Below are 13,506 nucleotides of genomic sequence, written 5' to 3' on the forward strand. Positions count from 1 at the left end.
TGAAACTGGCTTATTTTAAAATTCTTCAAACACTTTTCACACTTGACTATTTTCATTGTTATTTTGTTTCCATTTGGAATGTATATAGTAATATTGTACTTAAAATATGAACTGTGCTGTGTGTAAATTTTGTTTCTTTTACTAGATGAAATAGCTAAAACATTTTCTCAGTGGTTTTTTGCCATTCTTATTGACTGCTTTCATCCAGTCTAAATGTCTGGAATTTTGAAAGATGAAAGATTCACTCTTACTTTCATTGAAGGATTCTTTGTACTAATTCAGGTAACTTGTTGAAGTTCTGATTAGTTTGTTGGGGAAAGCTGTCAAGGAAGAGTTTCAGTTCATAGACAGGTGAGCAGAGATTGTGCAGAGCAGAATAGCCAGCACCCTCTGGTTAGTTGTAGCCTGAGGTCATTTACAGTGCATCTCATCTTGTTTCCTCATCATCTTTTTTTCCTTTTCTTTGTTATCCCAATGGTTTGCACACATGATTGTTTTGAACAGTAATAGAAACATGTTCACACTTTTACAGGTGCTCGGTGAACACTTGCTGTTGGAGTGCTTTAAAGGCTAGGATGCTTTTATAATAAGTTACAACTTATTTATAAAGTGGCCCTTGATAGAAAACTGACTTTGTTTTAATTCTTTTTCAGGCATAAGATGCACATTTTTTTGCTGGGAATGAGATGTTCTTGAGTTTTTACACCTTTGTGAAGAGACCCACATGTGGTGCTATTGAGAAGTTGGTTGGGAAGTTTGAAGACTTTTCAGATAACAGGTTTTCATTTCTAAAATAAAAGTGGGGCGGCCTCTGTTTCGTGAAAGGAGAAAGGACTGAGGCCAGGAAACTTGTATGCTATGGTTAACTGGTTCCCAGCCTCCGCGAATGGTGTTTTCCGCGGTGTGAAACTTACGCAGCATCAGGATAAGGGATAGCGACTCTATGGATATACAGAATCCTTCACCATGGTAAAACTCGCCAACCCGCTGTACACGGAGTGGATTTTGGAGGCCATAAAAAAAGTGAAGAAGCAAAAACAGCGGCCTTCAGAAGAAAGGATATGCAATGCAGTGTCTTCATCCCATGGCTTGGATCGTAAAACTGTTTTAGAGCAACTGGAGTTGAGTGTCAAGGATGGAACAATTTTGAAGGTCTCAAATAAAGGACTCAATTCCTATAAAGATCCTGATAATCCTGGGCGAATAGCACTTCCTAAACCTCGAAACCATGGAAAATTGGATAATAAGCAAAATGTAGACTGGAATAAACTGATCAAGAGGGCAGTTGAGGGCTTGGCGGAGTCCGGCGGCTCAACTCTGAAAAGCATTGAACGTTTTCTGAAAGGTCAGAAGGATGTGTCTGCATTATTTGGAGGCGGTGCTGCCTCTGGCCTTCACCAGCAGTTACGATTGGCTATTAAACGCGCCGTTGGCCACGGCAGACTCCTTAAAGATGGACCTCTTTATCGGCTCAACACTAAAGCAACCAATGTGGATGGGAAAGAGAGTTCTGAGTCTCTTTCCTCTTTACCTCCAGTGTCACTCCTTCCACATGAAAAGGATAAGGTAAGAAGGGTGTGCATGTCAGTGTTCCCAGAGCTGGGGATACAGCATGGTACAGAGCCACACTTCTAGGATGTTCAATAGAGGTTACATTCGGCATTCAGGGCCCTTTGTGGATAATCATTGCCTGGCTTTTATTGGTGAAATCTAGATGTGAGAACTCAATAGATGTGATTGTTCTAATACTTTGACATATTTGATGCCTAAGATTTCAAAGTGTAGAGTATTGCTCCACCTAAAAGAACATCCTTAGGATTAAGCAACTTTAAAACTGTTCTGTAAAAGTTTTATAATACCTTCCTGCTGAGCAGCCAAATGCTGGAAACTCTTAAGAACCTGTCTTTTTCCTTTCTTCGTTTTCTTACTAGACAGGAATGAAACTGATTATCTTGACCAAAGCAGTGGCAAAGCAGATTTAGCAATTCTTATTTCTGCTGTTTGTATTCTAATTTTTGATCATGTGTTATTTTTTGCATGCGATGAAGTCCTAAACATTACTTATGACAGATGTAGCTGCATGGGTTGGAAGTATAGTCACGTCACTAAAGCTCTGGGGAGTTGGGAGTCAGCACACATGCGAATCTTACTGTGTTGTGTTTTATGCCATTATTTTGTACAGCTGAAAGTACCTTCTTAACAGTTAACCTTGGCCCTTAAGTAGAAATTCAGGATGAGGAGAGTTGTTAGTAGCTCCTTTTCACATTGACCTGCTGTGACAGCAGTGAGTTTATTTCAGGTGCTCAGAGTTGTAGTTCTGTGGGACGTGGTTGTCCTTTAAGGGTGTTGCACACCTTAGCGAACGCCAGTAACATCATTCATTTTGCTGAAGACCATGGAGGCTATTTCTAGCATGTTAACATTCTAAAGTTAATAACATTGAATGTATTTAAATGTATTTTAAAGTATTTGAGGTTTGATCTAGATTCTTGCAATTAATAACCTGCCAGTAGATTTTTGTTTAAATAGCAATTGAAAATGAGCAGTTTTTTTGGATCAAAGTTTTACAGATCTATTTTAGGGTTCCGATTTCCCTGTGGACTTTGAAATAGAAGCATTATCTTAACTGTTATTACCCTTAAAATGATTCTAATGGAGTCTTGAATTAATTGGCAGTCCCATTCATAACATGGTTCTGTACCATCGGAACGTTCATTAAGGGTGTATTGAAAATTCAAGGTGGACAAGGAACTGAAATACTTCATTCTGCAGTTCAGTGCTGTAAGGATTGTATGAATTGTTTCTTGATCCCATGGCTGAAGTTAAATGAAATAGAACAATTGATTTCAACAACTGTTATCAAATGATCTCTAGGTTTACTGCCTGGAAATGGGAAATACTTTATAGTTTAGAAGGAAATCAGTGTCACATCTGTGAATTGGGTATTATAAATTCTTGTTAGAACTGCTGAGTGCTTTAATTTCTCTCGCTTGAATTAGGTATTTTAATTTTTAAAAATGTTAGCCATACATAAAATGTCAGTTGTGCATATCTTTTTTTAAAGGTAGTCAATATAGTACAGTGTAGGATAAAACTGAGTCTTATCACCCTAAAGTTGTACTTTTGAAAGGGACTTTTGAAAACCATCTAGTGCAACAGTCCTTATTTTGCTGCTAGACCGGAGACCTTTGCATTAAAAAAACATTTAATCCAGTAGAGGTCTGCTGGTTTGCTTTGGTTAGAAATATCTCTTTGGCTGTGTAACTTATTTATTATACACTATTGTAAACCAAAGTAACTGACTGTGGAAAAATTGAGTTTTGTTGAGTAGATTTTTGTGTATTTGTACTGGTCTGATTGGGAAGCCAGTTGATGGTAGTTATCTACAAAGTTAGGGTTGATGAGATCTGTTATATGTTTTTTAATAGGAGTCTTATTTTGAGGGGTTAAGTTTTCTGCATGACTTTCCCCAAAGATATGAAAAGCTCACATTGAAAATCACAGTGCAGTAAACTTCAGGGCAAGGAATTATTTCTCCTCTGAACAGATTACGTTTGTTCCTTTTGTTGTATTTACTTTCTTAGTTTTTAAAAAACTGTCCAGTCAGTTCCCATTTGGAATTGATTGATTGCTATTATGAACCTAGGTGTTCTTTAAGAAATTATCCAGATTGTATTTGATAATGCAAGTAATTATTAATTCAGCAAATAGTCACTGAGCGCCTGCTGGGGACCGGGTGCTCTGCTTGGAGCTGCAGTGGCCTCACTGGTGTCTGCAGGGTGCATGTACCTGCCGGTCCGCTGGGCTGTGGCTGAGAGATCGAGTGCAGGGACTGGAGTAGACTGAGCAAGTTCCCCTTTATTTTTTTCTGTATCAGCTCTAACTTTTAATTTTTTCTTTTTAATTGTGATGTTAACCTTTGGAAGGAGCTAGATGTTAACTTTTCAGCAACTGAGTGGTTTTTGCTTTGCTCTGAAAGTGAGATGGCTGTGTACAAAAAATTTTGAGAGTTTTTGTGAAGACGCTTGAGCTCAAGTGTGTTTTCACGCTGATAAACAGGAGAATCTGGAGATACTGTGATTGAAGAGTTGTACCCATGTTATAAGGGGAATTTCTGTGCTAACTTCAGGGTGTGGTAGTGGATGGTGTGTTTGTTTACCTTAATGATTTGTTTATGCTGTGCGCCAGGCATTACTTTACGGCCACACGTAAGTTAACTCATGTGATCCTCATACAGCTCAATGAGATAGGTGCTGTTATTTCACAGGTGAAGAAGTCGAGGCATAAGAGCTTCAGTAACTTGTCCAAGTCTCAGAGGCGTTAGGTGACAGACAGGGCGCGGTTTTGGCCGTGGGCATCCTGGCTCCAGAGTCTTTGTCACAGAGATGCCTGCTGCCCCCTGAGAGTCGTTCGGCGTCATGCCTGTCACTGCTCTCGGGCACAGCTGTGAGTGTTCTTGGTGTTAACAGGGAAGAGGACGTGTCCCGAGCTCCCCCTCACTGTTTGCATCCCTTTCTTCTCTTTCTGTCGTGGAAAGGATTCTGAATTTGATTTCAAACCAGCAATAAGAATGGCGCAGAAATAAAAGATTATGAATAATTTATTTTTGTATACCCGAGATCCATAACTAAAAAATAGTTTGTTCTGTGTGACTTTTTTTTTTCCTTAAAGTTATTTTTCTGTGTGTATTAATTTTCATTTCAGATGGCCCTGGAGTCTTCTGATTTGTAATTTGGGGTCAGTTGCGTGGCTATAATAGAGTGCTCTAGTTTGGGGCAGAATGTTGCTTTCCCTTGAATTATGGGCTATAGGTGGAGGTGGTGTGTGTAACTGGCTTAGATAAGAACTTCCGCTTGCAGATTTCCTTTTTTTTTTTTTTTTGAAATAAACATTACTGTAAGAAAATTTGTTCATTTACCTTTATTTATCCAGTAAGTGTTTAGGTGCCTACCACGAACAATGCATTTATGATTTAGGTCCTGTTGGGGATTAAGGCAGACAGCATAGAAATGGGCAATAACTTTTTTTACACCATTGTTTTAGTTCACAAAATATAACTTTTAGTTTTTACATTCACTGTTTTTTGGTGTAACAATTAGGTGCTGTGAATCTCTTGAGAAAGAATAAGATGTTTCCTGGGTGAGGCTAATTATTATCTGAGATTTGAATGGTCCATTAAAAGAATTACTTTGGACACTGAATCTTGGAAGGATCCATTTCCCTTTCAAGAATAATTTCCACCTTCATTTCAAATTTCTGGGTTCGTTTAACACACAGAACAATGTAATTGAATATCTTTATCTTACGTTCCATATTACTAATCCAGAAAACTGCTCCTGTGGTGATCAGCCAGATGAGGAAACTGTTAATCTGTCAAGTATTGTGAAACAGAATTATATTTTGCTGAAGCATTCCAGTTGGGAAGGGAAGAGAAGATACTGTCAACCAGTGTTATTGTTTAGGTCATTACCTAGCTGAGTGACTTGGAGCTAAAAGATTAAATGATAAATTGCTAGCCTTCTAAGATAAGTTGTACTGAAATTCAGTAAACTCTTAGTAGAGTCCAAACTATTCTGTGTAACTGGAGCTTGGCATTTTAAGTGCATAGAATAAATGAGGCTTTGACAGGAACTTTGATTTTTGATGTAGAGATGCTGATTAGAATGGAAATATATTTTCAAGTTAGGACAGTTAAGAATGAGAGTTTTGATTTAGCTATTTGGAAATGGCCTTAATCATAAAATTGTTTCACATTTTATGTGTTAGAATAGTGGATCTGATAAAATTGTTAATAAATGTAAGCTTGGTAATGTTTTCAGACATTTTGTTGCTATGGTACTTCATAGTAACCGTCCATGCTGTTAAATTCAGGGGTTTGTTTACTGCTTGGCAGAATGCTTGTCTACTTAAAACATGCACACACATAGCAAATACCAGAAAGCAAGACGCTGCAGAAAAGTTGAGATGACATAAATTAGTAGTAAAAAGTGAAAAAAGTTCTCAATTTAAAATCCTTATGAGAGCACACAAGCAAGTGTATTTTATAGTATAATTATTGGGAAACTCTTTAAGACGCAAGTTTTAATTCTAATTCTGTGGGAGAAGGAATGGAGGATAATGACAACTGTATCAGTCTTTAAGTGAGGAAGGATTACTTTAGAGAAAATTATCCTAACCATATGTTGCGGACTTTTTTTTTTTTTCAAGTAATGGCAAGGATACAGCAACATGAATAATGTAGATTTTGTGATGTCACCGAGTTTGCAACTGATTGATCTCAGTAACTGTATTTTCTTACGTTATAGTCAGTTACATCAATTGTAATTACAGTATTGTACACTTCTTACATCATTGTTTATACCATTTTTTGATGACCCTTAAATGTGCAGGGTCCTGAGGAGAAGCTGGCCAGAAATAAAAATTTGTTACTAACAAGTCGTTGAGGTGGGTTAAATATAAATGTGTGTGCGTGTATGTTAGTCGCTCAGTCGTGTTGGACTCTTTGTGACCCAGTGGATTGTCGCCCACCAAGCTTCTCTGTCCATGAAATTCTCCAGGCAAGAGTACTGGAGTGGGTTGCCATTCCTTTCTCCAGGGGATCTTCCCCACCCAGGGATCGAACGCAGGTCTCCTGCATTGAAGGCAGATTCTTTACCATCTGAGCCGCCAGGGAAGCCTTAAATATAAATTTGGTTAATATAAATTGACTTTGTCTTAGCAGACTTGTTCTTAATGAAAAACAAAATTAAAAATAACTCAGGCAGAGGTATGTTTGTAATACAGTATTTATTTAAATACAGTCAGTTGTACAGATATTTTTTGGTCTTCAAGTTAGCCTGTGAGCTCTGTGTGCTTTGGTTGTTTTCAGTCTGTGATATACCCTGAGAGAAAACTTGAGCCACTAAAACAACCTTTGATTTAGTCATTGCTGATCAAAACTTCTATACTCAGCCACTTGCTGTTGAGTCATTAAGTCGTGTCAGACTCTTTGCGACCTCATGGACTGTGGCCTGCCAGGGCCCTATGCCCATAGGATTTTCCAGGCAAGAATACTGCAGTGGGTTGCCATTTCCTTCTCCAGGGGATGTTCCTGGATCAGGGATTGAACCTGTGTCTCCTGCATTGCAGGGGGATTCTTTACCATTAAGTCACAGTTGCTAGCACTTTGCTCTTTCTTGGGCTAGCTTCTTGTAAATTGATGAAATAAATGGAAGAAATTAAGGAAGACATCAGATAGTACAGCAGATTGCTTTGGGAGTAGAGACTTAGATGATCTAACCTCTTTCTTTGCCCTGTATCAGGAGGCCAAGGAGCTGGAAGCAGTTGCTTATAGCAACTATTAATAGGTTAGCATTTGTTAAGGCCTAACCATGTCTTGGCCACTGCTGTGAGTGCTTCAGCGTGTACTTTCTTATTGAAGTCTCAGAAGAACTTTACATGGTTAAGTTTATAGGCATAGTATACTTATATAATAGCTATTTAGTAATACAAATGTTCATAATGGCATCTCATAAAACACCAAATGGAAGATAAATGTATGCCAAATATATTATCTTTTTTCTTATTCTTCTGCCAGTCCTTTATTCAGTTCATCCAGACACCGTGGGCCAGCACTTTTTTACATTGTATTTAATGTTAATACTATGAAGCAGATAGATAACAGAAACTGTGTAATGAATCTGGAAAAAAAAAAATGTATCATTCCAGGCCTCTTGCAGTTGTAAGACTCTCCTTCACAGATATTTTTTTCTCTTGCTGTTTAGAATACTGGCGAAAGTATAATTACACTGACCTGGTTCTTAGCTGTGTGAAAGGACTGACTCAGGGTGCCAAGTTTGCTGGTTAAACTAGAGTTAAAAAATTTTTTTTCTGGTGAACTGAGAAATTTTTTTAAACTTATAATGATAATACTTTATGTGCTCTGCCTTGAAACTTTTTAAAGAATCAAATAAATGTTACGTATGGGAATCAGCTGGCTGCTCAGGGGTGGAGTCGGCACACCCAGGGTCTGCAGCAGGTGAGTTAAACCTGTAGCGACTTCACCTTCTGCTTCTCCAGCTGGGGTAGGATTTGGACTCCTTCAGCTGCAGCTAGTGGAGAAGGCCATGGCACCCACTCCCGCGTTCTTGCCCGGAGACTCCCAGGGACAGAGGAGCCTGGTGGGCTGCCATCCATGGGGTCGCACAGAGTCGGACACGACTGAAGCGACTTAGCAGCAGCTGCAGCTGGTTCCCAAGAAAATCTAGGTTGTTTCTTCTGGGTTTTTCTTTTGACAGGAATGTCAAAGTTCCCAACAGATGGCTTTCATCAGCACTTTACATAACTCTGTAAATTCAAGTCCAAAGAAATACTTTTGGCTTCATTAGGGAACAGGTGAAGAAACAGTTCATACCATGGCACTATTTGGTTTAGGGTTGAAATTAAGCGTGGAGATTACAGGAGTGTAGCATTTAGATTTGGAGAATGCCATTCTGGGTCAAAATAGTTTTTAACTGCTAGCAATTACAGAAAAGGACCTGCTGTGAAAAAATTAAGTGTGGCTATATAATGTTGAGTAAGTTGTATTTTTCAACTATGATATATTTTATATTATATATTTATTTATATTTTGTATGTTTTATATTAATTTTAATTAAATATGTTTTTATTAAAGTATATTATTTTTGTTTTGAATAATGCTTACAAAGTATGGATAAATTCTCATGAAGAAAAAGAATACAGTCATCTGCATTTTGTAAAACTTGGAGCCAGTAGCCATCTTGGATAAGGATGATTCTAATCTTACTTCATAAACAGAGAAGCTGAGATCCAGAGAGGTTTATGAGTTTTGTTTAATGGCACATGGCAAGTTAAATCACATCTGGGTGATGTGATCAAGCCCTTCTCAGTTCTGTGCTTTTTTCATTAGGCGGTAGTACTGCTTTATAGTTTTAAGAGAGGAAAGAGTATAAAATAACATGGTTAGAAATCTCTTCTTTGATGGAAACCATAGGATGAACCCTGGTGTAGAGGATTTTGTTGGTTTTTGTAAACCGCAGATCCATAAATCTGCTTGTCTCAGCATTCGACGATTCTGGAAAGTTGAGCAGGTGTTTTGGTGGCGGGAGACTGACGAGGGATTAGAAAGTTTCCTTCTGTTTTAGCTAAATATTATGAGAACATGTTAAACTACCCTAAAATTGGGAGATAAAATATTCCTTGAGTTTCGAAAAAAAATGTTCACTTGCAGTTAGGTCTGATTTTCAGAAAGTCATGGATGATGATTGAGTGACTTGGGTAGTTGGTTTGAACTTAAATTGAAGACTGAGATAGGGAGGGACAAGCCTTTCTATTATTAACAGTTAATGAAGTGATTTTCATTAAAGGCATAAATATGGTTGGCCTAGGAGTGTATAGTCTTACGTACACACAGTATTTTGGTTCTGGATTTTGTAATTGTTGTTCAGTTGCTCTGTCTTAACTCTTTCGCAACCCCCATGGCCTGTAGCCCGCAGGCTCCTCTGTCCTTGAGATTTGTCGGGCTCGAATACTGGAGTGGGTTGCCATCTCCTTCTCCAGCAGATCTTCCTAACCCAGAGATGGAACCTGTGTCTCCTGCGTTGGCAGGTGGATTCTTTACCACTGAGCTCCCAGGGAAGCCCTGATTTTGTAGTGCCAGGAAACAGACTTTACAGGAAAGGCAACAGACAACAGGTCATGTTTGTCTTTTTCGGTTTTTATGACCAACAGGTCATCTCTGCATTACTTTTACTTTGTTGTAAAACTTAGCAAATGGACTAGTGAGTGGCAAATAAAAGTTAAGATTGGGGACAGTTACTTATAAAATAATTGGGTAGAGTAATATGGCACTATTTGGTTTGGGTTAAAATTAAGCATGGAGACTATAGGAGCACGTAGCATTTAGTTTTGCAGTGGGTACAAAGTGTTCTTGGAAAACTTTGAGAGGAGAAAGTGACTGCTGTAGAAAGACAATCAGGCAGCCTAAAAAAACTTAAAATTGTTGTGTGTATGAAAGAAGGCAGCTGCTTCCTTTTTACCTTTTGTGCAGAAGAGGGGGTCCACGTCTGTGAGGTGGTTATCATGCTTGCCCTGTAGGCTGCCTTTCCTCCAGGGAGTAGGGGACTGCAGTTGCCCCAGAAGGCTGTTGTTCAGTGTTGGTTTTCAGTTCTCTCTGCTTAGTAGAGTACAGGTTTGTCTTTTTTCTTCCTCATTGGCTGTAGTGAGGCACTTAACTCCTGACTTTTCTAGAACCTGTAACAGAATTCTTGAAAACATTATTGCTCTGTGTGTGTGTGTGTGTGTGTGTGTGTGTGTGTGTGTTGAGTGTAGTGCTGTGCTTTAATAGTTGCCCAGCTTTTCTGTTCAGGACATCTTTAAATGTATGATGTAGGGTTTAGATCCTCTTTCACCATTTTCCAATTTTAGTTATTTCTTTTCTTCCCATGCTAATCTGTTTTCCTTTAAACAGACATAAATAACATAACATAAATCTAAACACAGATCTAAAGTTCTGTTCTTTCTAAAGCAGTGGTTCTTAATACTAAATCCACTTTAGAATTACCTGAGGAGGCTTAAAAGACAAACACCAAACCAGTTAGATTGGAGAAGGAAATTGCAATCCACTCCAGTATTCTTGCCTGGAGAGTCCCATGGACAGAGGAGCATGGTGGGCTATAGTGCATGGGGTCCCAAAGAGTCAGACACGAGCCAAGTGACTTACACACACATACGTGCACACACACACAAACCAATTAAATTAGACTCCAGCGGTGGGCCCCAGATTTCAGTTTATTTGCTGACATCTCCCTGCATGTCTGATACGCAGCCATGGTTGAGAACCACTGCTCCAGTGCTTAGAACCAGCATGTCCTGGGGTGGGAACTGTCGGAGGGAGTTGAGGAGGAATGGGACGGGCGGGGCAGGAATTGCCTGTAATTGAAATTCAAATATAGGAAACACTCTCTTGAACGTACCTTGAACTCAGGACAGTGTACCCCTGAATTTTGTTCTAGTCCCTGACTGTAACTGCCCTATGTTTCCACCGTTCTCTCTTTTCCCTCTTGCTGCACCTGCTCTTTTATCTCATGAAGGTCTCCCGTGGGGTATGTTCTTCAAGGAAGGTTCCCTATGTGATTCTTCTGTGTCCCGCCATGAATGCTTTCCTTCTAATTGCTTGGCCTTATGGTTTATCATTGCAGTTTTTTTCACTGCAGTTACTTGCTTTACTCCCGCACCTCATTGGCAAACCCCAACCTTGAAATTATGCCAGCTGTTCTCTCCCTATGGGCTTCCCAGGTGGCCCAGTGGTAAGGAATCTGCCTTGTCAGGCAGGAAACTTGCGTTCGATCCCTGGGTCAGGAAGATGCCCTGGGGGAAGAAATGGCAACCCACTTCAGTGTTCTTGCCTGGGGAGTCTCATGGACAGAGGAGCCTCGTGGGCTGCAGTCCACGGGGCCACAAAGAGTTGGACGTGACTCCGAAACTACACGACCAGTCCACCATCCTGTCCTCGCTCTTCTGTGGGACTCGATCATTTTGAAGAGAACTGTGCAAACTCACAGAGTGGTAGGGTGCCGCTTACAAGTTTTGTCTCTGTCGTCTGCTTGGGGCTGTACGTCTGTGTTTGCAGTCTTTTCTCTCTGCAGGAGTTCAGTATTCTCTCCAGCCCTCTGCCTCGTCTGCCACGGATACTCGTATGTACTCCTTCAGAGAGAATAGAATGTCTCCAGCCACGTGAGCTCATCCAGCTTTACCCTCCCACCCTACCCTAAACGCACTGGTGCGTGTGTTTACCCCTCTTCTGCCCACTTAGAAGACGCGAGGGGAGCGTCCAGAAGCAGCGTATCTGTTTACGTGCAGAATGCTCTCCTCTCTTGCCCTGGAGTCTTGTTCCATCTTTTCACTCCTTGCCATATTACATGGGGACGTCTCTCCTGTCAGGTTAGAATAGAAACAAGCATCACTGCTCCAGATTCTCTCCATCTTCACCCTGTGTCCTTCCCTTCATCTTGAAACTTCTTGGGAAAAAGTCTAGAATTGTTCCAAATCTGTTGCAGTCTTGCCTTTGGCCCTAAGCACCATTTGAAACAGCTCTTGTGGACAGTTTTCAGTCTTTATCTTTCCTGATGTCTCCGCAGCACTCAGCACTTGCTGATTATTCTCTCTTCCTTGCCCTCTGGGATAATTCTTTCCTGGGTCTTCATCCACTCCGCTCATCTTTCTGGTGATTAATTTTCAGTTCACTGGCTTTCTGTCTTTTGCTTTTAGCTTACACTGTTGAATTTCCTAAGGTTCTATTCTTTGTCTCCTTATTTTCACCTTCCTGAATTATCTCTAGACATACCTTCTCTGCACTGATGACTCTAAATTCATTTATTGTTCAGTTGCTAAGTTGTGTCAGACTTTGTGCAACCCCATGGACTGCAGCATGCCAGGCTTCCCTGTTCTTCACTGTCTTCTGGAGCTTGCTCAAACTCATGTCCATTGAGTTGGTGATGCCATGCAACCATCTCATCCTCTGTCGCCACCTTCTTCTACCCTCAGTCTTTCCCAGCATCAGGGTCTTTTCCAACGATTCGGCTCTTTATGTCAAGTGGCCACAGTACTGGACCTTCAACTTCAGCGTTAGTCCTTCCAGTGAATACTCACGGTTGGTTTTCTTTAGGAGTGACTGGTTTGATCTCTTTGCTGTCCACAGGACTCTCAGGAGTCTTCTCTAGCACCACTTAAGCATCAGTTCTTCAGTGCCAGTGATTCTGTCTTTCCCCCTTCTATTTTCTGTGAAGTGGTGGGACTGGATGTCATGATCTTCGCTTTTTGAATGTGAGTTTTAAGCTGGCTTTTTTACTCTTCTTTCACCCTCACCAAGAGGCTCTTTAGTTCTTCTTCATTTTCTGCCATTAGGGTTCTATCATCTGCATATCTGAGGTTGCTGATATTTCTCCTGGCGATCTGGATTCCAGCTTGTGCTTCATCCAGCCCGGCATTTTGCACGCATATAAGTTAAATAAACAGGGTGACGATGTACAGCCTTGACGCACTCCTTTCCCCGTTTTGAGCCAGTCCATCGTTCCATGTCTGGTTGTGATTGTTGCTTCTTGACCTGCATACAGGTTTCTCAGGAGACAAGTAAGGTAGTCTGGTATTTCCATCTCTTTAAGAATTTTTCACCATGTGTTGTGATCCACACAGTCAGAGGCTTTAGTGTAGTCATTGAAACAGAAGTAGATACTTTTCTGGAATTATCTTTCTTTTTCTATGATGCAAGAGATGTTGGCAGTTTGAGCTCTGGTTCCTCTGTCTTTTCTAAATCAAACTTGTATATCTGGAAATTCTCGGTTCACATTCTGTTGAAGCCTAGCTTGGAGGATTTTGAGCATTACCTTGCTTACATGTGACATGAGCGCAGTTGTACAGTAGTTTGAACATTCTTTGGCACTGACTGTGGCCCACCAGGCTCTTCTGTCCATGGGATTCTCCAGGCAAGAATACTGGAGTGGGTAGCCA

The 13,506-nt window shown here is 40.3% G+C and overlaps 1 protein-coding gene across 2 annotated transcripts in view; it reads left to right on the forward strand.

Moving 5' to 3' along the window:
• Positions 1 to 966: 966 nt before the first annotated feature.
• KAT6A (lysine acetyltransferase 6A) overlaps positions 967 to 13,506 on the forward strand; it is a 101,223-nt gene continuing 88,683 nt past the window's right edge. For both annotated transcript variants that reach the window (XM_068971159.1, XM_068971157.1), the window contains exon 1: positions 967 to 1,566. In XM_068971159.1, coding sequence (XP_068827260.1) covers positions 967 to 1,566 — 600 coding nt within the window. The remainder of the gene's footprint in view (positions 1,567 to 13,506) is intronic.

This window comes from Capricornis sumatraensis, chromosome 4, assembly GCF_032405125.1.
Source record: "Capricornis sumatraensis isolate serow.1 chromosome 4, serow.2, whole genome shotgun sequence".
Lineage (NCBI taxonomy): Eukaryota > Metazoa > Chordata > Mammalia > Artiodactyla > Bovidae > Capricornis > Capricornis sumatraensis.